Here is a 26,800-nt window from a genome sequence, read left to right as displayed (position 1 = left end):
AAATACAGTGGAAACCTTATAGTGGAGATTATTAGTGGTCATTGAAAAATGTACCTGAAAATCCTTTGAACAGCTTCCTCTTTGCATTTTTTGAGTAAATCGATCACTGCCTCGAATGATTGTTGTGTTTTCAGATCAGAATTATTTGCAAGAACCTAAAAGAGAAAAGGTAAGTGTTTTTTATTGTTGGTCATTAAATTTAATTTGACTCCACTGTGAAAAAACTCTCACTAACCTGATTGAGGGACCGCATGTAGAGTCGAACTAAAGGAGTCATTTCGCTTTCTACCACCTCAAAGTGCTCCACAAATAGGGACACAGAAAATATTCGATTCCACACATTTCTGAGAAATTGGAAGAAACAAAATCATTGAACAAAAACCAAGAGCCTTGCAGTGGTACCTTGGTTGTCGTGGGTGTGATACATGGAACAAGTACAGTAGGGAAGGATCCAAATGGCCCCATTTCTGGGTGGATCTTGCATAATAGAAGAGAGGGGGTGTCATTTTGCTGCAAATGATGGAAAGCACCACTCTACATAGCAGCTGACGCTGTGGTCAAAAGGTGTAATTGCCACAAAACACATTTTAAAATATTCAACACTCCACTGCCGTCTGGCAGCTAAAGTGGATAGTGCACCCCAATTCATCACGTTTCATGTGTCCGGTAAACCGCGACGAATGGGGCCATATAAATTATCTTCCTACTGTATATGGGTGTGTGGCACCAATGGGTATATGGGCTTGGGTGTGTGTGTTTTTGTAACTATTGTGAAAAAAGCAAGATCAAGGAAAACTTGTACCCAAGTACATATGTGGCTAATCATTGCTATCAAAATGTTTCAACTAAAGTAAGAGATTTTAAAATGTTAGAACAAATTAATTTTATTTACATTTTTTCTTACTGGGAAACATTTTTTCCGGTTTTAATACGATTCCAATTTTAACTGAACTCTTGGGAACAGATTAATAACGAAAACCAAGGCACCATTGTATTTTCATTTCATCTTGGCTTACTGGACACTGCGGACAATATTCTTGCTCTTCTCTCGATAACGTCTCACACTGTCTTCTGAGCAGACCAGCTCAATTGGAACCTTTAGTTTTTTTACTCGTCTGAGCCAGGCTTGTTTATCGGCATCTGACTCCAAGAGATCGGGGTCCAGGTATTCCAGGCATGCCAGGGCAGCATACACGTCAAGATCCTTGAATACAGGACATGCATTAAACACAAAATATCCATTACTAACTGAATACAAACAGTGGAGAAGAAGGTTTTACGCTTACCAGCTCAACTCCATTGCTGAAATTAGGATTCTCCAAGAGGTCGTCAGTCACCTGGGGTTCGAGGCGGCCCATTCTACAGAGGTTCTGCAGTCGGTTTTTGAACCCATGATATGCAGCATGGATCCATGGAAGCGACAGAACTGTGTCTCCGGCAGAGAGCTGCAAGCGCAGCTCGTTGATGCAGCTGTTTAATGCACCAATCAGGAGCTAAAAAATGAGTTGAATGTACACACACACTATTAGAAACATTTGTGGTTTTAAAAACATTTATATTGCAAATAAATAAACCTGTAGTTCTTTCTGACAGGTCACATTCATTGTCAAAGAGACAAAATCCTGTAGGTAGCGCTGGAAAAACTCTGACTGCATCTCTGGGGTGGCCTTCGCAATGTATTGCCCTAGTGGTGTCCTCGAAAAGAATTCATTAAATCCTTGTTGAGTGTGACCTAACAAGATAATGAATTTTAAAGTAAAATGTCAAAGAAATATGACTCCTGATCTCTTTGTGTAATGGTACCAATGGTCACCTTCATTTTGAAGCGCATGAACCCAGAGCTCCTCTATGTAGTCCTTGATCATCCCGCTGAAAGGCATGCACAAGCTCAAATCCCTGCCTTGGGTCAAGTGGTTTCGTACAAGAATCGTTCTCATCTCTGAGCTGTTTGAGAAAGAAAGTCAGTGAGATGATTGTGCCATATGCAAAAAGAGAAGTTACATTTGAAATAACATCCATACCACATTTCTGCAAATAGGATATGGGAGGGCATACTTTAACGCTTTGTTGGAATTCTATTACAATATAACCGATATATTGCCATTTATGTTAAGTGATTGCGTTTTGATCAAAATAAAATGGACTATAATGGAGAAATGCAGATAAATTGCAAGAGATGAAGCAGACTGGGTAAAATTAATAAGGGGCGTAGAGCTCTATAACATAAAAATGAAATGTTGTGTAGCGAAGCGTCAACAGGAAAAAAAATTCAATTTTGGCCTTTTCCTGTCAGGAGTCACCACAGCGAGTCAATTATGTTAACATAGTTTTTACAGCGTATGCCTTTCCTGATGCAACCCTAGCCAGGAATTGAACCATAACCTCTGCTGTGGAAGGCAAAAGCATGTACCATTACACCACCAAGGATCTCGACCAGGACAATAAATGAGGGGGGAAAAACTCCACATCTTTAACACTTCCACTCTTTATTCATCTGAGACTGTTTGAATTTCCTGAATAATAGTTTAAAGAGTTAATTTCAACAGTTCAGCAGCAGACTCCTGAATGTTTCTGTATAAACAAATAATGTAAGTCCAATTCCAACTATGTACTTTTTGCAAGCCGATGGCCACTATTTGACGTAATACGGGGATGGCGTGGCGAAGTTGGTAGAGTGGCCGTGCCAGCAATCGGAGGGTTGCTGGTTACTGGGGTTCAATCCCCACCTTCTACCATCCTAGTCACGTCCGTTGTGTCCTTGGGCAAGACACTTCACCCTTGCTCCTGATGGCTGCTGGTTAGCGCCTTGCATGGCAGCTCCTGCCATCAGTGTGTGAATGTGTGTGTGAATGGGTGAATGTGGAAATACTGTCAAAGCGCTTTGAGTACCTTGAAGGTAGAAAAGCGCTATACAAGTATAACCCACTTATCATTTATCATTTAATACTGTATGTTTTTTAAAAAAATACTGTCACTTTTGTGCAAAGTGTTTTAGCGCTACTACTTACTTGAGCATAGGCTGTGGAATTTCCAGCAATTTCTCATCGCCAAAGATCTCTAACCACAGCCTCTTGACAGAATGACTACAGTCTCTATTCATTAAGATGTCCAGGTTTTGGTCGGTGTCGATGACTGAAACCAGTTGAGCCAAGTTGGGGATGACCACAGCCTGAACGCGCTTCCATAAAGTGAGCCTGTAATAGCCACCAAATTGGTTAAATCATCAAGAGTCCAGAGAAATATTGTACTGCAAAAGGAGTACAACTCACCTGAATGTACCTCCTTCCTGTAAGGCGTCAATATTAGAAGCCACCTTGACAACCCAGTTGCCTGTAGCAGCTGTGAAAGTGCTGGTACTCGCTAGCATTGAATGAAGACGCCTCTTTACAATTTGCAAAAAGACACCTGCCGAGAGCAAGGAGGCGTGACGGGCACCGATGGCACCAAGGACGAAATAGTGATTACAAACTATTCAACACTACAATACCTGCTACTTCGTCACGGTCACTGAGAAGCTTCAGAAGAGTGTCAACTCGTTGAGTGCTCCGGAAACCACTTTCTTCCCGGTCCCTTAGCATGCCTACTGCACTCTGCACACAGCTACGCACCAGCTCTGTTGTGTCCATGTCCAGAGTCATGTCATCTTCGTACTGCAGAAAGAGGACACAATGGTAAAGAAAAAGCTGCAAGTTAAGCTGGGCATATATGAATTGCAGGATTTTTACTTGTACACAATGTCCTACTAAAAATAAAACAATCAAGAAAATTCAAATTGAGAAGTGAAGCTGTGCGTACTCACATCTTTTCTCAGCTCTGCTTCCTCCTCGTAAACATCGTCCAACTCCATATCTGTGAAAATATTTTTTGTTTTGTTTCTCTTAGTAACATATAAGAAACATTTTAATAATATTTATTCAAAACCAATGTAATAATCACTTGCCTTCAGTTGCAGCCATTTTTGTTTCAAACATCTGACTGATGGTCATGTTTTGCAAGGTTTTAATGTCTGAAACAATGTCCTTTGACTGTCGGAGGTCATCAATGTGCACCGAAGTCCAGTGGCCTGCCAACGTTAAGATTTCCCCAAATTACTCTTGAGATAGTCAAAAACACAAATTAACTAATTGTGATCATACCGCCATGAAATCCAACATAGGAAGTCCCGCCTTCAATTCTTCGTAGCCTGGTGATAAAGTAGATGAAGACCCTGCAGCCCAAACTCTCTGGAGTGATTTTGTTTATTTCATTCATGGATGAATACCTGCAATTGGGCAGAAAAGCTTATTATTGTTGAATCATATCTTGTATGCCAAAACAAAGTGATGCACTCTTACTTTGCAGAGGCAATGAGATTGGCACCATGGGTTGCCTCCGTAAAATCACTCTGAATGAGGATAACCTTGATGCAGGGTTCACCATGGCTCTGTTGTTTGTCAACCGTGAGGACGTTTCTACAATTTTTTTTTGGAAGAAATACAATACAGTATTGTTTTCTAGAACATGAATGCTGTTTTCTAGAACATGAATGCTGTAGTTAAAAAAATTCCAGACTAATTAAATAAAGGATGAACACACACTTTGAGAAAGGGTGTGTTCAAACCCCTACAGAATTTAACACAATATTTTCAGGATTGGTGTGTGCAATTATCCAACATGGATGAGCTGTGACAGAGAGCCATTTAGAAATATTAAAGAAACATTACCTCTGTTATCAACAAACCTGATTTTTTTCAGGAAAGATTGTTCTGTTTCAAACTGCTGGAGCGAGAGGAGCTCCACAACACTTTGCAACATTTGCTCCAACGGCTTCAAGTCAGATGCAGTGAGAAGTCTGGAGAATGTTGTAACCTGTGGTTTAAAACACCAGTCAATTAGGCTTATGAGGTGTGGGAGCTGTGTAATTTATTTGGCACTGGTATTACTGTACCTCTGTGAAGGCGCAAAAGCTATGGATATCCTGTCTTGTATGGGAAGATATGAAGTCAGCCAGGCAGCCGTTTTTCTGCTTTTGAAAGTAGACCTGTCCAAGTTCTTCAATCTCCACTTTGGAGAGATCTGTGCAGTCCAACCGCACTACTGAATCTGGTGTGGCACATCTAAGCAATACGAGTTTAGCCTCATTGAGAATGCTGCCTTCGACTTCTGAGATTTCAGAATTGTCCTCCTGCATCTTGATCACTTGATGAACCACAGAAGCACAGGTGTCTGAATGGTAGCCAATGAAGACGTCTGATGGAAGGTACTTGTATGGCTGATTCACATCAAAATGAAGCCCTCTGACTGTCACAAAACTCCTGACCCAGTTCTTCAACTCCTCAACCATCTTCTTCTGTGGAGTTTTCAGAACAGTGTGAATGTCTAGGTAATGTTTCTCCAGCCTATTGATGAGAGGTATCGGGAACTGTTCATAGACCACCTCTCTTTCTTCTATGACAATTAGTCGGAAGTCTTTGTGCACTCTACATTTGACGCGGTGAGTTCCAAGGCCAAGGTCCACATATTTTTGTCCTCCCAAGTAGACATAATATTGGTTGAGGGCATCATAGAGACTTTCGTAGAGGTTCTGTAAGTTCAGAAGCACAACCGTTTGGCCTGTTTCCATGCAGATCTTTACTCTGTTGATGTTGCGGCAGATTTGAGCATACTCTTGATCTTTTGGAAAGCTGGATCCAAAGATTATTTCTGGCTGCCCACACTCTGAAAAGAAGGTTTGTTGCAAGATCTGAAGCGCTGCAAAATTTTTTGTGAGCACTAGCAAGTAGCGGCATTCTTCCTCTTGTCCAACTGCCTGAATGTTTTCGCTCACAAAGTCAATGGCATTGATGTTCTCCAATTTAGGTGCAACTGGAAGTCTTTTGGTAAAAACAGACACTGCATCGACGTCATTTTTGCCACTAAAATTTCTCAAGACTGCCTTAATGACCTCCTCACAAGTGGGCTTTCGTTGCGATATTTTGGCTGCTGCATAAATCATTTTAATCAGGCTGTAATAGTCCCGCAGGCCGAAAAATCCATTGCCTTGTTCGTGGCAGATTTTCAGGTAAGCTTTTGCAAAAGGTCGAAACAATTCTCTCACCTTCTCTAAAACCATCACATCAGATGAGCATATCCCTTTTGCACTTTCAATCAGTTCGCGCTCGTCAGGGTCGCCACGGGACACAAATATGCCTCTGTTCATCTTTGCAGGATCTAACGCCCAGTTGGAAATGCCAATAAAGCCAACCTTTTTGTGTGGCAGTGGCTTGTCATCAATGCATCCTTCTTCAAGCAGTGGGTGAAGGGTTTTAAGAGGCATCTTTGGGGAGTCTTCAGCAAGCCCAATCTCATCAAGAACAACGACCGAAATGTATTCATCAAGATTCTTTCCTTCCTGAAAACGTCCACATTGTCTGAATGTATTAATGATTCCCTCTGGTGTAGAGTGGGGGCTACACTGGAACGAAACCAAATGAATTTGCTTCAGCCTTTTGAAGAGGTCAGAGTGCGCAGCTTGGCCTTGCATTGCATCTGCCACCAGTGTTTTCGATAGAGATTTTGAACTTCCAGGTTTCCCAACTAAAAAAAGTGGAATCCTAAGTTCAATGCAGAGAACCATCATAAAAACATTCTCTTTGAGTGCACCATTTCTTGCAATGGTGTCAGCCATTGGTACGCCACTGAGAAGTAAATCCTGCATAATTGTGATGACTTGTCTAATTTTTGCTGCACTGTACTCGCTTGGTAGGCTTTTGCTGACGCATTGTCTGTAATTGTCCTTATGTTCAAGGCAGGCATGGTAGCACACTCCTAAGGCCATGACGAGAGACCATATTATTGAATCTTGCTCCTTTGACACTCTCTGATCTTGTTCTTGTTGTTGGTCCCGCTTTTGATCAGTAACATACTTTTCAAGCTCTGCAAAAAAACGAGCATGGTTGTCATAGAACCAAACAAAAGTCTGCATGCAGCGTTCCACGTCTCTCAGGCTGACAAAGCTACATTCATCTTTCATTGAGCGCATGTATTTCTGTGAGGCAGAAAGTGCCTGAGTTATCCATTTGAAGTAACCCTGAGCAATGTTTCTGCTTTCCACTACTCTCTTCACAATCTGCTCAATGTATATCTCCTCTGTGTTATCATTTAACTGACCAAAGTCCCACACCAGAGGGATCATGCTTGGTGGCAGCGCTTGAACTCTGTAGACTAATTGTCGGAGAGGAATAGATCCTAGCTTTTCATCAGTTTCCTCAGCTCGGACTCTGTACCCAAGACCGGCTGATTCCAACCTGTTGATCATATTTACTGTGTGCTTACGGTAAGGATTGCATGCTGCAATGATCTGCAGTCCAGTATGAGGTAGTAAACGTTTTCCTTTGACTGTCTTGTCGCAGAGTACTTCCTTGATACTGCTAATGTCCTCAGTGGTGTTAGCCTCATCAAAGAAAAGAACCGAGTCCAATCCATGGTTTTGTTTGTTGATGGAAGCAATGTCTTCTGCTTCTCTTACTTTTGTGTAAATCATTTCTGATGTTGTCCCTCCATGCACTTTGACCAGTTTCATGTTTTCAGACGCAATGGTCCTCCTTTTTAATTCACAAAGATATTTGATGAGCCTTGTTTTACCACATCCTGTCTCTCCCATGATGATGACAGGGATGCCACACCTGAAACGCATATGGATTGCCAGAATCTTCATTATGTTGTCAGTTGTAAGCTCATATGTTTCATCAGGGTCGAAATGACTCTGGATTCCAAGAACATTGCAGATTCTTTGTATTTTCTCACTTCTGGATAATTTATCAAAGTCTGTGTTGAAAGGAACTCCCTGAAGCTGAAGGCCTTGAAACAATGCCAGTGACATGACATTTTTTTTAATGACTCTTTCAGATCTGGGATCAAAAGCATCAACTGCCTTCTGTTCATTGGGTTTAAGATGAAAACCAATGAAGGTCATGGACATATGGTCATCATTAAAGAAGATGTATGGGTGTGGTTCTGTTTCCCATCTCTTTCTGATTAAAAAGGGGGCAATATCTTCATCTGGGCCATAGTTAAGGTCCATTTGTGCTGTACTGGGGCTCTGGTCGGAGATACTGAGTGATGGAGTGGCAAAGTCCTTGGCCATCAGAATCATAAAATCCACCACAAATGTTTTGAATCCAGTAAGGATATCACCTGTTAAGTTTACATCACAGAAATGTGATGACTCACAGTCTTTCAGCTGCATGTTGAGAAACTGAGAAAAATTTCTTAGTTCTGCCCAGGATGGGTCTATAATGCCACAGTACACGAGAAGCATCTGAAGACATTCTACATGTGATCCCTCAGCTTCCCTGTGACAGACTTCGTTAGGCCCCTGAATGACCGTATACCTGAACTTGTCAAGATCGCTGCGGTTATGAAACCGTATGAGATACTGGTAAGGTCGCTGGAAGGCTGAGCTCCTGAACACTTTGTCATCCATTAGTGGGTTGTCACTGCTCACATTGAGATCTTCCTGCGGCTCCATTATCAGCGTCAGTACCTCTTTAGGTGGTCGGCAGAAAATATTTGGAAACACATCAGTAAACGAGCTTTTTGGGGTTTTCGTCTAGACAGAAAACACAGAAAAGCCTAGGATAAGCAAACTGGCAGAATTAGATGACAATGTTAGTTCTCAGAACTCTTACCTGACCGGAAAGATTTCTGTTTTGCTCGACAGTTTGTTCCAAGAACTCAATGACATATAAATGCTTGTCACTGCACTTCCACATGTTTCCCTCAGAGTCCATTAGGTAACGCAGAAAGAGCAACTTAAAAAGAAACTCATGGATTCCTTTCCGTACCTTTAAAAAAAGAAATACTGATTAAGAATGGCAACACCATCAGCAAGAAAAAATGCACAAAATACACAACTTCACTAAATGGAAATATGCATTTGAATATGCATTTGAAGAACACATTAAATCATTTCGTTTTAAGTTCTCAATAAAAGTTCTTCTTACCGATGATGTAATATCAAAATGAAACACAATGAGTTTCTTCTTTGCACGGATGTCCAAAAGAGACTTAAGAATGGTGTTCTCATCAATACTTGGTTCAATCAAGCGAATGCATTTCATCATTGATGGATTTTCAACTGAGTCTTTCAGGGTTTCATAAAGCCTCTGAATGTAAAGGGATTTACCTGAAATTAAAACAAACAGGAGCAATTGGATTTTGATATTTTTCCTCAATTAATAAATATCAATGAAGATATAAACTCACCAACACCAGCCCTTGCCGAGGAGACTGTGCCAATACAGAGGCGATCTTTGAATACAGCTGCTGCGCTACATTGATCTGCTGGGACCACATAATGCCGGTGGAGATACTCTTTTATGTTGGCCAGTGGTTCTTGAGGAACTATGTGCAACCTGTACTGACTGAAGGCTGTTGGAAGGTAGGTATGTTCTCTTTCTGAGCTGCAAAGGATAACAAGTCTATAGTCTTTCATGCACTGTAATTTCTTGCATTGAAAAAACTTCTCAACTTTAGAGCTCACGTCATATGTAAGCATATCCCCATACAGAAGACAGTATATTTTCTTCCCCCTGCAACCTGCCATGAAACAACGTCTGAGGAATAGCTCCACCTGTTCATACGTTGTAGATGAGTTGCACAACAGGACCTCATCGTAAGTTGGGAGCGGCTCACCTTCGCTGGCCATATAAATAGAGATGCAAGATGTCAACACCTCTTTGTGAGGACAAATAATGAGGCTTGGATTTCCAGCTGCCAGGCATATAGGGGACTCCCTATTAATTAATTTCTTTTCAGAAATATTCCCACCCCCATTGTCCTTGTCAGCCAATATTTCCAGCAGTCTTCCAAGACTTTTTAGATCAAGAATGTGTGGAAGAAATTGTTTCATGTCTTTCATGTAAGCATTCCATATCTGATCAAAACTTTGCAATCCATTTGTTTGTTCCACAAGATATGACACAGTATCCGATTCTCTATTAAGGTCAGAGATTCCCATCTCGCAACCTGGTACTACAACAAAGGTCTGGAACTCAATTTCTTCATTTTGTTCTTGTGGCTGCGCGAGGATTTCATTTTGGAATTCATGCCAGATATTTTTTAAGTCTGAGGCTGTGCATTTTGACTTCACAAAGGACAGCATCATTAGCACTTGATCCTCTACACATCCCACATGTTGAAGGGACAGGTTGTTGGATAGGTAGACAACCTGTTCAGCTGTAAAGTAGTTTAAATAGTAATGCTGTGATCTCTGTTTGTCCACAAAATCCATCCAAAAGTACAGGCATTTCTCCATTTTCCTGCAAAGCTCAGGCAAACACCCCTCAATGTTGCCTTCAACGGCAACACGATTGAAAAGGTTGCCTAGGTTGAAGTCCATCACAATACTGTTTCTCTCACTGGCGCAGCAGTGGATTTCGGCCTCCCAGTGTCTAAAGAGAGGGTTTCCAGCAGCGTAGAGGGCAATGAAAGCCTCAGATAGTCTTTGAACACCAGCAAACACCTGCAAATGAAAGAAAGTGTGTTAAAAGCATCCCTTTTCCCCAATCGTTTAAAAGTTTGTTGCAAGTTGCAGCAACCTACAAGGTAATTTTTCACCTTCTCACTACTGGACATCAATGTTCTCTCTAAGCTGCACGCATGCACAATTGTGCTCTGCTTCAGCATCCTCTACCCACAGCAAATCTATGCAACTTGCTCTTGTCTCTCGTAAGGATTGTGAACGATAGGCAAAATTCCCCCCAAAAAGTGCAGTTCCCCTTTAAGGTTTGTTACTTAGGTACAAAAAACTAAACGGTCTAGCACCATCTTTTGCTGCCTGATTGTATTGTGCCATATGTTTTGTCCTGAAATCTGTATTCCAAGTATGACTATCTGTTGGCTTCCCTATGGACTGGACTCCCACATTATCTATTACAATGATTCTCCAACTGTGGTACGCAGGCTCCATGTAGTGGTACGTAAAATAATCACTTAAATAAACATTGACTTGACTCGAGCCATTATCAGAGGTTAATCAGCTCTTAACGGAGATTGTTACAATCCAACTACTGTCAGCCGTAATTGACGCCAAAATAAACAGTTAAGGCACAAACAGAACTGTCTTACTCCGTCATTTCTATAACTTGACGCGCGTGGGAATCAAATGTTCTCCTAATTTTCCGTTTACATCCACTTTTAAGGCTTTCCAGCCAATCAACACGCAGAACACATGTAAACAATATTGATATTATCATTTGTATTACTGATATTATATTTAATTCAGTAACTTTTAAGTGCAATTTATTTTATTTTATTCATTCTTTAAATCCAGTGTTTTATTTTCCTTTATTCAAACCCAATGAATTAATATACCCACGACATTCATTGTAGCCAATCACCCTGGAAGGGGGGTCCCTACATGTGCGTCCCCTTATCAAGGTTTCTTCTCTTTACCCAGCTGGAGTCTTTTGAGTTTTTCCTTGCTCGGATATGCGTTTAGACCAAGTGATGTCGTTATGAGTTTGTGAAGCCTTTTGAGACACTTGGAATTAAGGCTAAATAAATACATTTTGATTGATGAATTTGGTTGGCATGGCATACACCATAGTAGACACTTGTTTTGGTAAAGAAAGCCAGCGAAGGCCGCAAACCCTACACACTGAACACACTGAACCATAACATCACAATCACTTCTTTAACCGTAGTGCATATTAATTAATGTCAGTACACAACTACAAAAAATATTAACATATATATGTATATATATACATATATATATATACATATATATATATATATGTATATATATACACATATATATATACACATATATATATATATATATATATATATATATATATATATATATATATATATATATATATATATATATAATATATATATATATACATATATATATATATATATATATATATATATATATATATACATATATATATATATATATATATATATATATATATATATATATATATATACATATATATATATATATATATATATATATATATATATATATATATATATATATATATATATATATATATATATATATATGTAAAACGTACAATATTTACTGTGTTTTGGTCACTTATTTCTTCAGCACATTTATTTCCGCTCCAATAGTAACACACTTCCTACTTTCGGCAACAAACACGAGTGTGTTCCAATCATGGTAGACTTCGTAATAGACGACGAAGATGACTATATTTTGGAACATGAGGATTCCCAACCTTACGTTTTTGACCCTGAATATACGGAGGATGAACTGCTGGTTATAGAAGCGAGCATGAAGAGAGGGAGAAACATTGGAGCAGACGGAAGCTGAGAGAGTGAGGACCAGCGTAACTTGACACTGCAAATGTGAAACTTGGAGCCAAGCTATGCTGACAAAAATGGCGTGCTTACCCAAAATCAACAGGAAAAAAACTTCCCTGACCAGCTGGACCAAAACGGACAACTGTCCATCGAGTGAGTCACTATACTATTGATCATGATACATGCAGCACATCGTGCTTGTTATCATAACTACAATACATACACTGTCAAGCTAACTGAATATGAACAAAACATGAAATGTGGGCTAATACAGATACTGTAATATGATTTGTTTTAACTACTACCATAGTGGCTTAAATCTGCAAATAGAAGTCTGCAAAAAGAGGGAGAGAGAACTGAAAAGGACAAGTGTGAGCCAGGCACAGGTGCCAACAATGTTAAAACCAGCCCTGCGAGCAGCTCAGACCAGTGGTTGCGGACCACTAATATATACCACAAGGAAGCGTTCCAAATGTAGGAAAAAAAATCATGATATGAGCCCTTAAAAGGGAAACTGCACGTTTTGGGGAATTTTGCCTATCATTCACAATCCATATATGTTTTTGTCTGTTTCGGGTATTCAAAATCGCAAAAATACGCAAGCATGAGGTGGTTAAAAATGTAGCTAATGGGGATTTTATATATTCCGCTTATTCGGTTCTCTAAAAAACAAACCGCTAATAATACTCCATTGCCATGTCATGACCTGCATATTAATCACAAAATCCTCAAGGCTGCCATGGTGGCAAAGGTTGTGATGCACTCTGTGAAATCCATGCGCCACTGTAATAATGCCTAATAAGACCAAAATATTGTAAATATTACATGTTAATATAAATGTGCCTGTTACTACATTACATCCATACTTACAGCATGTACATAACATAATGATGGAGGCGATTCATAGGCGGAATCGATTACCTCTCCATTACCTGCATTGTTAGTTACCTATTGCTAGCTTGTATTCACGATTTACAATGCATTAAAATAAGAAATGCACATGTGCTCTTGTCTCACATAGGGATTGTGAATGATCTGCAAAATTCCCCAAAAAGTGCTGTCCCTCTTTGAAGGGGAACTGCACTTTTTTGGGTGAATTTTGCCTATCGTTAAAATCATTATGAAAGACATGACAACGGATGGATTCTTTTTCAATGCATTCTATCTTGTAAATAACCGTAAATAAAAGTCAGTTACAGTGAAGCTAATGGGAGGGCCTCTCTTTCCAATAAATCCAATAAATGACCATTCAAAAACCGCCATCAATACTCCATTTACATATCGTGACTTGTACATTAACCAAGTATAGTTATATTTTTGTTAGAAACGCTAACGCAGATAAACTATTTATCGTGGCGAAAAGATCACTACCGTGTGTCCCTATGTTTACATCATCGAGTGGTCTGCTGCTTTTGCGCATCCTTGCTCCTTAGAAGTTTATTGTAGATCATAAATCATGCATCTCACCTGGACAGAAGTAGTCTGAGTAGGTATTCCGACAAAATGGTACACTTTGACACTTTGAAAGTAATGTGCCGCGTATGTTTAAAATGATCAAAACGCGTAAATATTAAGAGTCATTTTAAATGTGCCCATTACTAGATTACATATATACTTATATAATGTATATAAAATCTCAATGGAATTGTTTGGATGTTTTTTTAAGGGTTTTATAGACGGAATTGTGCGGCTCTCATAGGCTCCATATTAAGCAAACTTTTGATTGCATTAATTTAATATTTAGAATGCGAAAAAATAAGTAAATAACATCCATCGTCATGTCTTTCATAATGATTGTGAACAATGGGCAAAATTTAAGTTCCGTGCACACTTAAACTTTGAGGTCTGGCGAGGCCTCAAAGAGCAAAGTACTTTTTCACTCAGTTTTTCTACAATTTTAAAAAGCACAGCACTGTACAGTATTACTGTATCTTCGCTCAAAATATCATACTGTGATGTATCAACCACTTCCAAATCACTTCGCATCGTAGCAAAATGTATGGTACCACATTTTTGTCACAAAAACGTCTCTGTGAAGGAAGTTCTTTAGACTTACCTCTGCAAAGTAATTCACTTCCCTCTGTCCTTGATCACCTTTCCCAGACATGAGCATCAATTTGTTCTGCAGATCCCGCACATCTTCAAGAGAATAGTAGCGCGTCTCGGGCTCTTCATCATGGTCTTCCAGAATCTCAAGTTTCAAGGTGGTGTCAAGACTCACCTGAATGTCGCAGAAACATGAAAAGGTGCTTCACACATATCTTTGTAGCATTCCGTAAAGCCAATCCATGATTGTCAACAACCTTGTGATGAATTTAAGCCTCCAATTTGTTATTTACCCTTTTTCCTTTTTGGGCACCAATTCGGTAAACACCATTACTGTTGATGGCTGATGCCAGAGAGAGAGAAGACAGCTCCACTGACCCGTGACTGTCCTTTACGGTCTTCAACCAATCCAAATGGCGAGCACTGTCACACTAAAAAAAAAAAACAATTATATTTTCTAGGGGAATTACCCGATGGCTACATCTTGATAATCGTAACATAATTCACTATCAATATCAACATATTCTTGTGTCGTGATTTATTTACATTACCAATTTTTTGGGAAGGTTGTTGTCGTTGTCCAAAGCTCTCCAGAGTTTCCTTAAAACATCTTTGAAGGCCTGAAACCCGGAGTCTGGTTGGAGTTCGTACAGAATGGAAGAGTAGCCAAGAACTGCGTCATGAAAGCAAGCCACACGATCCACCTCCATGTCGTTCTCTCCCGCAGAGATGGAAGCCAGGTCAACAAACACCTTCAACTCATTGAGATCTGGAATAAGTTATTAAGATGGTTTGAAATTGATACACTTCTAAAACATGATTACAAATAGTGTTACCTTTCAGAGCATCTTGTACCCATTTTAGAAAGAGGCCCCTCTGTCCCAGCTCCTTTAAGCAACGTTTGCGAGACTCTGTGATGTCTACCAGATCCTTCTTTGTCCCTATTAAGTCATTGTCGATCCGTTGCAGCTCCTCATTTTGAAAGTCTGCATGGCTCTGAAGCAAACAATGTCCCAGTATTAGTCGTCACTATAAGGTAAACCTTCCTTGTGCTACTGGTGATGCAGCGGAACCTCTAAAGTTGAATGCCGCGATGCTACATACGGCTGCACCTATTCAACGCACTGTCCATCAAAAAGTGAGGTACATTTATTCTTTAACCCCTTTCACATTGCAATTAAAAGCTTGCTTCTTTCCTAATTTTTTTGTGACAGTGTTCTGTGAAAAGCACAGACACAGAATGGGATTGAAGTTGACCAGGGCAATTTTTTAGCTTCTGAGGAATTATTAGAACCACAACAGAGATGAGTTGGCAACTGTGTGTATGAGCATCCAGCAAAGCTGGGACCGGAATGTGTCAGGTGAAACACCCCAGAGCTACTTCCCCAAATCTTGTGTCAAATGTCCATCCATCCATCCATTTTCTACCGCTTGTCCCTTTCGGGGTTGCGGGGGGTGCTGGAGCCGCAAGGCCAACACAGATAGACAGACAACATTCACACTCACATTCAAACACTAGGGACCATTTAGTGTTGCCAATCAACCTATCCCCAGGTGCATGTTTTTGGAGGTGGGAGGAAGCCGGAGAACCCGTAGGGAACCCACACAGTCACGGGGAGAACATGCAAAAGTCACTGTCCAATAATTATTGTATACAACACACCAGACTTTGTCACATATGGTTATATCTATAAATAGTATACCACATCATTTTCTGAATGGGAACACATTAATGGCAACGCCACATTTTGTGAATATACGGTTACAACTCTGATTTGTTTTCCTGATCTTTGTGTGACGGAGGCTATGGTGTTAAACTACTCACCATATTAACCACATCTCTTTGTAATCTATAACTGTTTTCAACCATTACTATTAGGAGTGGTTAACTTATGTAAATATTACTTAAAAAATGTCCTGAGTAGTTAAATTTTACTATGACAGTTTAGTCACTTTGAGGAAATCAGAACAAAACGGACTGTGTTGGACCTTTGAAGTTCCGCTGTAAGACCTTATAGATTTATAAAACTACATGGACATGTTTGGCTAAAAAAAAGACACTTACAACATTCACGAGTGTCTCCAGTAATCTGAAGTCTCCTTGAAGACCAAGCGCATCTTTGACTTCCATGATGACCTCGGCTGAAGCCACAGCACAATCGAGCTCGTGATATTGCTCGATCTGTTGAAGCCTGCTGTGGATCCACTGTTTCTCTGACGACATGTCAACTTTGCACATAATGTCCAAGTCCCTTTTGAGATCATCGTACTTGCCCTTATAATCGCTGAAAAGATGGTTCACCTCCTTTATCTTTATACTGCCATTCTTCAAATGTGTGTAGATGTCTTTGTAATTAGCAAAGCAAGGCTCAAAAATGTCAGCATGTAGCACATCCAGTGTCAGCTTTTTGCGTGCTACCGCATCTTCAACACAACTGTTGTGCTCAATTTCTTTATTGGCCAGGAGTTTGGCCTGTTCCCGCCAACAAATGTTAAATATATAACTGTCTTTGAACTTGAACAAGACATCTGGTATGTCTCTGGTGTCTTGATCCACTTTGAAGTAATTGACAACGCCAGCCATCGTGGAGGAAAGTTGGTCAAATTTGTGAACCTGCATGAAATGGTCCAGGGGCATTGCATCAATGTCGACACGGCGTCTGTCATCTATGTCTTTGACGTCAACTGAAAGGATAAAAGGATACAAGTCTGTGACGTCAACTGAGATGATAAAAGGATATAATGAGACATATTTCATCACATTGAACTCCTACCTATTACATGCTCGTCAAGACTGTGGATCATTGTTAACATGGTGTCCACTTTCTCCTTCTCATTGTAAACAGCCTTAACTTCAGTATCTCTATAGTCCAGCAGCTGAACCATTTTCCTAGTATCTTTGTGCTGTTCATTCTCTGAGAGACAATCTGGTGGTGACCCGTTAACACTGCATGTCAGTATCTCTTTGTCACGTATTAAGAAAACTTGCACAAAAATGTCTCTTACCAAGCTTCAGTAGGTCATTGAAAGCGGCTTTATTTTCCAAAATGATTTTGAGCAGCTTGATTTGGATGTTTCCCTGAATAAACTGATTTCTAATGCTTGTAAACGTTGATATGGCAACACCAATTTGCTTTTTGGCATCCTCTGTGAGTTTCTCTGTAAGGTTTTCTTCACCCCCTACGATGTGACAAATGAAAAAATAATATTTTAAACAGCACAATCATTATCTGTTGATAATGTAGAGACAAGAGACTGGTTCGGGATAGGAGGCTCTAAAATTCTAAAAAAAATAGGAGGCTATTCTGCCCCCTCTATTCATTTGTGTGAGGGTTGAGAATCACTTTCTATGCACATAAAATATTTCATATAAGCTGTTTCTTTTATGCAGTCTTCCCTCATCTACCACATAAGTTAGGTTTCGGACCCTCCCGTGGTTGGTGAATTTCGGCAAAATGTATTTTATGATTTATTTTTATGAACCCTCCCCCAACCCTGTTCTCCCACACATCAACCCCCCTCCGTGCGTCGGTTGAGGTGGGCGGGGTTTGGTGGTAGCGTGGGTGTATAATGTAGCCCGGAAGAGTTAGGGCTGCATGGGATTCTGGGTATTTGTTCTGTTGTGTTACGGTGCAGATGTTCTCCCGAAATGTGTTTGTCATTCTTGTTTGGTGTGGATTCACAGTGTGGTGCATATTAGTAACAGTGTTAAAGTTGTTTTATACGGCTACCGTCAGTGTAACCTGTGTGGCTGTTGACTAAGTATGCCTTGCTGTCACTTACGTGTGCAAGTTGAAGCCTCATAGAGCATGTGGCTGGGCTGACACGCTGTTTGTACAGGTTGTAGAGGGCGTTAAATGATGTGCCATCGCGGCACGCCCTTATTATTGTTGTTTGGGTGTAAACCAGCAGACGTTCGACAGAATAATTGTCCTAAAATTCGGGAGTCTCCCGGAAAAATCGGGAGGGTTGGCAAGTAGGACGCTGTCAAGCGCCATTCATGTAAAACTTGCGGGCCGCACTAACATTAAATTTACATATTAAGGTGCGGGCCGCGTGTCTGAGACCCCTGGTTTTTTACATAGCACAAAGCAAAAAAAAAACTTTGTATGCAGTATTATTCCATTTTTAATTTCAAAAGTTTTGTGGCTCCCATTGTTTTCTTTAATTTGTGAAACTGGTCAAAATGGCTCTTTGAGTGGTAAAGGTTGTCGACCCCTGATCTAAGCCATACATCACCAAGTCCAATGCAAAGCAACGGATGCAGTAGTGTAAAGCACGTCGCCACTGGACTCTAGAGCAGTGGAGACGCCTTCTCTGGAGTAATGAATCACGCTTTTCCATTTGGCAATCTGTTGGACGAGTCCAAGTTTGAAGGTTGCCAGGAGAACGGTACATTTCAGACTGCATTGTGCCGAGTGTGAAATTTGATGAAGGAGGAATAATGGTGTGGGGTTGTTTTTCAGGAGTTGGGCTTGGCTCCTTAGTTCCAGTGAAAGGAACTTTGAATGCTCCAGGATACCAAAACATTTTGGACAATTCCATGCTCCCAACCTTGTGGGAACAGTTTGGAGCGGACCCCTTCCTCTTCCAACATGACTGTGCACCAGTGCACAAAGCAAGGTCCATAAAGACATGGATGACAGTGTCTGGTGTGGATGAACTTGACTGGCCTGCACAGAGTCCTGACCTGAACTCGATAGAACACCTTTGGGATGAATTAGAACGGAGACTGAGAGCCAGGCCTTCTCGACCAACATCAGAGTGTGACCTCACCAATGCGCTCTTTGAAGAATGGTCAAAAATTCCTATAAACACAATCCGCAACCTTGTGAACAGCCTTCCCAGAAGAGCTGTAATAGCTGCAAAAGGTGGACGGACATCATATTGAACCCTTTGGGTTAGGAATGGGATGGCACTTCAAGTTCATATGTGAGTCAAGGCAGGTGGCAAAAATACTTTTGGCAATATAGTGTACTTCCCATTCTTTTATGTAACTCACATTTTATATGGGTACTCATGAATGATCACTAAAGATTTAGCTGCTTGGCGATGAGACAATAGGAAATTAGGAATCATGGTGGCGGCATTACTCACTATTGGCTTCTTCTAAGTGAAGAGGATTGTTGGAGCTGTCTTTTTATAAGATACTGTTGACGTTGAAGGTTGTAATGCCAACTAGCCTTCCTTTAGCATAGCAATGAGAATGGCCACCTTTTCAGCTTCCTCATAGGCTTGGCTTCTGTACCAGAAGCCCTAGAAAGTGCACAATGTTTGGACATAAAGCTTTAAAAAATTTCTAATATTACCATAAAAACAGTGGACCAAACACACAAGCAGAGCTACAAGGAGCTCCGCAAACAGAAGGCCCAATGTGGCTGAGCTAAACATCAAACCGGGCAAAGAACACAGTGCTTTGTGATTATCCGCCATCAGGCAAATATTTATTTATCTTGAAATTGCAACTAGTACATAGATAGCTCGTAGCTAAGCAGCCATGCTTTAGCATAGCAATGAGAAAATCCACCTTTTCCTCTTGGGCAGACATGGACAAAATAAGTCCTGCGGGCCGCATACCGCCTGTTAAGATTTCCAATACGGCCCGACGTTTCCAAATATATTTTTCAGATCAGATTTTGAGGAATTTTTCAGGTAATGTTCAAAAAAACTATTCTTACCTATTACGAACACACTTCGCTTCCTGCTTACGGCCTTCCACGCAGAGCTGTATATGCCCCCCCCCCCCCACCCGACCCCGCCTTCCTGGCCCCCGCTGCGCAGAGGATTCAGGGAATTGTACTTTATTTTCAGACCCGGCCAACAATAAAGCGCAAGAAAAAAACGACACATTAGATTTTTGTTTGATACCGTCACGGCATTATTTTGAAGACTTTGAAACCGCAATACCGCTGCATTTACTATACCGTAGAGCCTTAGCTATAACACTTATTAATTTCTCAATGTAATCAAAAACCCAATCCCAGTTTTTATAGGTTACCGTGTAGCTGAAGAACATATTTGGCTGCGGTCCAGGAGAGAAGGTGCCGAAGGACCACCTCTTCATTGTCATCATAATGTCCTTGGCGGTCCTTTGGCCATGAATTCCACACAATGGCAGAGACTAACTTCATGAACTTCCCGTCCATCTGGAACTTCTCGAACAATTTTCCCTCAGACTTGCTCTGGATAGGACACAGGGATTGATAAACTTTGTGGCTTTGAAACACACTCATATTGTCTACTACAGTTATGGTAGTCCCCATGAACCCTTGATACCTGGCATACAGATGAAACAGCCTCAAAAGCACACTGCTCAATAATAGGGGCAACATGCGTCAGAGATTCAGAGAGGTCGTCTTTTTTTGCGCAGTAAAAATCAAGTTGATCCTCAGGACTTTCCTACAAACAAACATATGAGACATTTAATATCTGTTGTAGCCACACAATTATCTAGAGCAATGATTCTCAAATCATTTTCAGGGGATCACGGGTCTTTGCCTGGTGATGGGTCAAATGCAGAGAATAATTTTGCCACATCTAGTGTGTGTGTGACAATCATTGGTACTTTAACTTTAACGATGTGATGTTCGTGAATGAGTCAAGTCTTTTGAGCAACTCTTTGAAGTGAACGATGCAAACCAAATCACAGTTGCGAGTCATTCGTAAGTCGTTTACGAGCCGCTTTTACTCTTGCATCTTGGTAAATTAGAGAGACCGGCACAAAAAATACAAAATTTCAGGAGACCAATACAATTGACCAATTAAAGGCTCAGGAAGTTTTTGCAATTATTTTTTTGATTAGAGAGTGACCCAAGATTGAACAATTACCAAATCTTATGACATACATATTTTGAGTTTTTTTTATTGGCTATCATCATTATACCTATTAAGAAACACAAATGATTGAAATATTTCACTCTGTGTGTATTGATGACTAATTTGGCCCGCCGTTTGTCACTAAGCAGTGATGGTGGGTTCCGAAGCCCAAACAGTTGAGAACCACTGATCTAAAGGATGTGTAATTAAGCAACGGATACCTTTTTGTACTTGCCCTCAAAGTCCTTAGATAATTTCTTCCTCCACTCTTGCGTGCACTCCTCATCTTTGAAGTTGATGGATATGATGTGATTCCACACCTTAAGAAAAACAATGAAAATTAAGCATTTCTTTGCATCACACTTCTACAATATATATAATAGTTTGGTGTGGGAATTACAGTGAAACTCGCGCTATAAAAGCAATAATCCATGTAGCGAGAAAAAAACATTGTACAGTCCGATATTTATGTAAGCAAAGAAGACAAAATGTATTGTGCACATTATGCATGTGTGATATAATTGAAATAAGTGAAAACAAAATACATTTATAATCTCATATGTGTTCTAATTAAAAGTTCAATTGAAATATTTAATTAACACACAAACCTATCTGTCTCAGAGTTTAATAAATGCTAAGCAAAACACCATGTTTAACAAAGCTTGTGATGCACGCCCATTTTCCAAGATGGCGCCAGTATGTGCTTTGGCCCGCCGTCTCTCGCTGTCAGCTCTGTTCGTTTTTGTGTTGTTTGCGTCTATTTTCGTCTCTGTCAGCTCACTGCTTGTGTATGACCGCCAAACACTGTTGGATCTTTGCCCCTCTCCCACTGATATGATCAACTTCGACGTTGGTTTTTTGACGTCCCAGTCATCTTTTTCACCTGGCCGGATTCCTGCCTTCCTTTCCCGCCCCCTGGCTCCTCTCCCCCGGCGGAAGCGTCTCCGGCGCCGCGGTAAACGTGGCGGCCAGCTGGTGAAAGTTAGGGCACTCCTGGCCCGGCTTCCCGTGGCTTCCCGAAGGAGGAATGGTGCGGTATCCGGTCTCCTCCTGCACCCATGCTCGCTGGATCCCATCGGTTCCTGGCTTGTTCCTATCGTTGGTTTGGAGGAAGAGGCTTGCCGCCGTCGCTCCTGCTGTCCCCGCCCCCGGAGGCGCGGGGTGGATTCCCGCCACCTGCGGGCTGTGTGTCGGGCCCCACCTGGATTAGCTGCGGCCTTGGACGTGCTGGCCCCCGCCAGGTTCGGTCTTGTGAACGCAAGATCCTTGACAAACAAAACTTTTATCCTGAAGGATTTCTTCACTTCCCGCAGACTGGACTTCCTCTGTGTGACGGAAACTTGGCTGAGAGCCGGTGAGTCCGCCCCTCTTAATGAACTTCTGCCTCCGGAGTTTTCCTACTTTAATTCTCCGCGGTCGTCCGGTCGAAAAGGAGGAGGATTAGCAGTCGTTTTTAAAAATGACTTTAAATGCCGTCAAATCCGCGTGCAATCCTCCTTTTCAAGCTTCGAACTGTGCATGTTTGAACTGGGTCTTTCTGATGTCGTCATGTGTGCCGTCGTCTATCGACCACCCAAGTACCACAAAGACTTTATAACTGAATTTTCTGAATTTCTGGCTGAAATCCTGCCCAAATATGATCGTGTCCTTATTGTGGGTGATTTTAATATTCACACCTGCTGTCCAGAAGAGTCGCTTTCCAGGAGCTTCCTGAATGTAATTGCCTCTTTTAACTTCGTACAATCTGTATGTAGTTCCACACATGAACGCGGGCATACACTCGATTTAGTGCTCTCGTATGGTTTGTGTGTTTTTAATTTGGACATTTGCGATGCTGTGTTCTCTGATCATATGCCGATCCTGTTTGATATTCCCACTCAGTGTCCGGTTAAATTGTGCGCTCCGCCTCAACGCTCTCGCATGTTTAATTCTTCGTCTCCTGCTCTGTTCTCCTCAATTTTTTCGACTCTTTGTGAGGATAATTCTGCAGCCTCTGTATGTCTGAATACTGAAGAGTTGGTTTCTGGTTTCAACTCTATTTGTTTACAAACACTGGACACGATCGCTCCTTTCAAGTGCCTAAAGACACGCCTCAGCCCTGGTTGAATGACGTCACTCGGGCTGCCAGGCGCAAGTGTAGGATGGCAGAGAGAAAATGGAAAAAAGACAGGCTGCCTGTGTCCTTTGCCATTTTTAAAGAAAGCCTGTTTTCCTTTCAGATGACTGTAAAGGCAGAGATGAATATATATCTATCTCAGATTATATCTTCTAACTGTAACAACCCCAGAGTTCTGTTTAAAACTATTAACACTGTCATTGATGCTCCCAAATCTGTTGGTTTTGATGCTTCTTTTGAATTCTGTGAAAATTGTCTCCATTTTTTCACTGACAAAATTGTGTCAACTTGAGCCAGTTTATCTCAGCCTTCATATGACCCTTCTGTTCCTCTGCATTTGTCTTCTGTGTTCGATCAGTTTGAGCCGGTGTCCTTTTCTTTTTTAAATGACACAGTTAGTCATATGAAGCCCTCTGGTTCTCCTGCAGACTCCCTCCCACCTCGCCTGTTTAAGGAGGTACTTGCTACTATTGAATCAAGTGTCCTTAACATTATCAATAGTAGCCTCTCTTCTGGAATAGTTCCAGTAGAGTTTAAACATGCAGTGGTACGACCTCTACTTAAAAAACCAAGCCTCGACCCCTCTCTCCTCTCTAACCTTAGACCTATCTCTAATCTTCCATACATTTCTAAAATATTAGAGAAGGTTGTCTACAGTCAATTGTTGCCCTTCTTAGAGGATAATGGTATCAGTGAGTTGTTCCAGTCCGGTTTTAAAGCCCTCCACAGCACAGAGTTAGCGCTTCTAAAAGTTTTTAACGATATCCTCCTGTCAACTGATTCTGGTAAATATGTTGTCCTGGTGCTTTTAGATCTGTCTGCTGCTTTCGACACCATCGACCACGCCACCTTAATCACTCGTCTTGAGAACTGTGTGGGCATTAAGGGCGCCGCCCTCAACTGGTTCCAGTCGTACCTAACCGACAGGAGTTTTTGTGTAAAAATAGACAGTTTTATGTCTTCCACAGCTCCTTTACCACATGGGGTTCACCAGGGCTCAATCCTTGCCCCAATCTTATTTGCGCTTTACCTTCTCCCCCTTGGTTCTATTTTTAGGAAGTACGATATTGCATTTCATTTTTATGCCGATGATTGCCACAAAATAACACGGTTCAACGTCTTATTGACTGCCTGCACGACATCAAAGCCTGGCTTTCAGCTAACTTCCTGAGCCTAAATGAAGACAAAACAGAAGTTATGTTGTTCGATCCAAGTCGCTCCCCCTCCCCCAACGTTGACCTCGGCACTCTGACCCCGTATCTCAGCGACTGTGTCACAAACCTGGGGGTAAAGTTCGACTCAGATTTTAAATTCGAAAAACAAATCAGCAGCGTCGTACAAAAAAGCTTTTATCAATTACGCCAAATAGCGAAAGTGAAACCGCTTCTATCAGGACATGATCTAGGGAAATTAATCCACGCCTTTATCTCGACTTGTTTAGACTACTGCAATGCCCTGTATGTAGGCATTAGCCAGGCCTCCCTCGCCCGGCTGCAGCTCGTGCAGAACTCTGCTGCTCGTCTGCTAACACAGACCCGCAGACGTGAGCATCCATCCATCCATCCATTTTCTACCGCTTATTCCCTTCGGGGTCGCGGGGGGCGCTGGAGCCTATCTCAGCTACAATCGGGCGGAAGGCGGGGTACACCCTGGACAAGTCGCCACCTTATTGCAGGGCCAACACAGATAGACAGACAACATTCACACTCACATTCACACACTCGGGCCAATTTTTAGCGTTGCCAATCAACCTATCCCCAGGTGCATGTGTTTGGAGGTGGGAGCACATCACCCCTATATTAGCGTCCCTTCACTGGCTCCCTGTGCGTTACAGAATCAATTTTAAACTCCTTTTATTTGTTTTTAAATGTCTAAACAACCTCGCGCCAACATATCTCTCCGACCTCCTTCAGCCTTACTGCCCCACCCGATCCCTAAGATCAGCCGATCAGCTGCTGTTGACGGTCCCGGACACAAGGCTGAAGCTTAGAGGTGACAGAGCTTTTGCCGCTGCTGCTCCCAAGGTCTGGAACGACCTACCTCTGAGTGTTAGACAAGCCTCCCCTCTTCCTGTTTTTAAATCTCTCTTAAAAACATACTTTTATTCCATGGCATTTAACACTGAGTGATATCCATCCTGCAATGGCGCCCCATACTACACCTGCTGTGAACCTGTTTTTATATTTTATTTATTTATTTTTTATCGTGTTCTTATTGTGTTGTGTTGTGTTTGCTCGGTCCTCGTATTATCTTTTAACCTGCCCATTGTACAGCACTTTGGCTACCCCTGTGGTAAATAATGTGATTTATAAATAAAGTTGATTTGATTTGATGCTATAAATGCTTTTTTTTTTTTATTAGCATAATTCAAATTTTATTGACACATTTATTAACCCAATTTTGGGTCTGTGTGAAATAAACAATATTAACATTCAAACACACCTGCATCTCCTCTGTAGAAGCAATCCTATAAAGGGAAGAAATGCCCTTGAAGAACAAACTCTCCTTGAAGCATGAACTCATCCATTGTCTCAGAGTGACCATTGCATTTGAGGTTATCAAGTCTTTTGTATACTGCTGCTGTTCAACTCCTTGAGGTTCCTAAAAAAAGAAATTATTTTTATTTCAGATCGACCACCCAATTATGGGGGAACAGCTTGGTACATATGATTCACTTTGCATACCTGGGAAACAAAGTCAAACACTGTAGCAACCAGATCCATGCACAATTCAGGCACAGATTTATTATAGGTTGTTGACTTGACTCCTTTGCAAATCTTCTGAAAGAGCTGCAGCGTCACTGTCAGGCACGATCTTGCATATTCCTCTGAGAAGCAACTGTTAAAGACAGCATATTTACAGAAAGTATTGCCGTGATTTATGCAAAGACCAATTACACTGAGCAGCACACGGTTGAACAAAACCCTGCCATTGTAAGTTCAAACAAAAATAGGACTAAAATCACCTGTATTTCTTCTCAAGTAAATTTGTTCGGACATATGAAAGAATGGCAGATACATCCTGTAATGAAAATCAAACCTCGGTTATTACACACACAATGTATGGACTTACTCAACAAAATGACAAAACTACTGAAATGTCTGAAATTCAACCTAATACTCCTGTGAAAAATATGCTTCAGACATGAAACTGAGCTCCTCCTGGATAACACGGGCTCCTCACCATATTTCTTAAGGTGAGTCCAGCCACCGTTTGGAGCAACATAATTTTTGTCTGCTTATATCTGCAATCTTGCTCTTTCGGTCACTAACCACAGCTTGTGACTATATATGACTGTAGAAATATACAGTAGTTCGACCAGTAAATCAAAAGCTTTGCCTTTCAGCTCAGCGCTCTCTTTACAATGACGATCTAGTACAGCGGCCGCATTACTACAGACGCTGCGCCGATTCACCTGAACAAGATCTGAGATACTTTAACTCCTCCAGCTGGCTCCTCCAGCTGGGTAAAGGCCTCACTCCCAATCCCAATGACTTTTACAGGGAGGCTGAATAGTGTGAA

The 26,800-nt window shown here is 41.2% G+C and overlaps 1 protein-coding gene across 2 annotated transcripts in view; it reads right to left on the bottom strand.

Moving 5' to 3' along the window:
- Positions 1 to 26,800, bottom strand: part of rnf213a (ring finger protein 213a) — an 80,875-nt gene that overhangs the window by 27,444 nt on the left and 26,631 nt on the right. For both annotated transcript variants that reach the window (XM_062036838.1, XM_062036837.1), the window contains exons 12-42: positions 26,244 to 26,299; positions 25,963 to 26,116; positions 25,721 to 25,879; positions 21,384 to 21,482; positions 20,623 to 20,745; positions 20,345 to 20,528; positions 17,353 to 17,526; positions 17,121 to 17,273; positions 16,412 to 17,031; positions 15,183 to 15,342; positions 14,898 to 15,115; positions 14,640 to 14,777; positions 14,357 to 14,521; positions 9,226 to 10,483; positions 8,964 to 9,145; positions 8,649 to 8,804; positions 4,928 to 8,569; positions 4,721 to 4,848; positions 4,335 to 4,451; positions 4,137 to 4,261; positions 3,941 to 4,063; positions 3,800 to 3,849; positions 3,488 to 3,650; positions 3,270 to 3,405; positions 3,009 to 3,194; positions 1,814 to 1,944; positions 1,575 to 1,732; positions 1,287 to 1,493; positions 1,017 to 1,204; positions 236 to 344; positions 55 to 155 (exon numbers count right to left, since the gene is read on the bottom strand). In XM_062036838.1, coding sequence (XP_061892822.1) covers positions 55 to 155; positions 236 to 344; positions 1,017 to 1,204; positions 1,287 to 1,493; positions 1,575 to 1,732; positions 1,814 to 1,944; positions 3,009 to 3,194; positions 3,270 to 3,405; positions 3,488 to 3,650; positions 3,800 to 3,849; positions 3,941 to 4,063; positions 4,137 to 4,261; positions 4,335 to 4,451; positions 4,721 to 4,848; positions 4,928 to 8,569; positions 8,649 to 8,804; positions 8,964 to 9,145; positions 9,226 to 10,483; positions 14,357 to 14,521; positions 14,640 to 14,777; positions 14,898 to 15,115; positions 15,183 to 15,342; positions 16,412 to 17,031; positions 17,121 to 17,273; positions 17,353 to 17,526; positions 20,345 to 20,528; positions 20,623 to 20,745; positions 21,384 to 21,482; positions 25,721 to 25,879; positions 25,963 to 26,116; positions 26,244 to 26,299 — 9,563 coding nt within the window. The remainder of the gene's footprint in view (positions 1 to 54; positions 156 to 235; positions 345 to 1,016; positions 1,205 to 1,286; positions 1,494 to 1,574; positions 1,733 to 1,813; positions 1,945 to 3,008; positions 3,195 to 3,269; positions 3,406 to 3,487; positions 3,651 to 3,799; positions 3,850 to 3,940; positions 4,064 to 4,136; positions 4,262 to 4,334; positions 4,452 to 4,720; positions 4,849 to 4,927; positions 8,570 to 8,648; positions 8,805 to 8,963; positions 9,146 to 9,225; positions 10,484 to 14,356; positions 14,522 to 14,639; positions 14,778 to 14,897; positions 15,116 to 15,182; positions 15,343 to 16,411; positions 17,032 to 17,120; positions 17,274 to 17,352; positions 17,527 to 20,344; positions 20,529 to 20,622; positions 20,746 to 21,383; positions 21,483 to 25,720; positions 25,880 to 25,962; positions 26,117 to 26,243; positions 26,300 to 26,800) is intronic.

Source organism: Entelurus aequoreus, linkage group LG25 (assembly GCF_033978785.1).
Source record: "Entelurus aequoreus isolate RoL-2023_Sb linkage group LG25, RoL_Eaeq_v1.1, whole genome shotgun sequence".
NCBI classification, from domain to species: domain Eukaryota; kingdom Metazoa; phylum Chordata; class Actinopteri; order Syngnathiformes; family Syngnathidae; genus Entelurus; species Entelurus aequoreus.
This window is presented reverse-complemented; position numbering and strand designations above follow the sequence as displayed.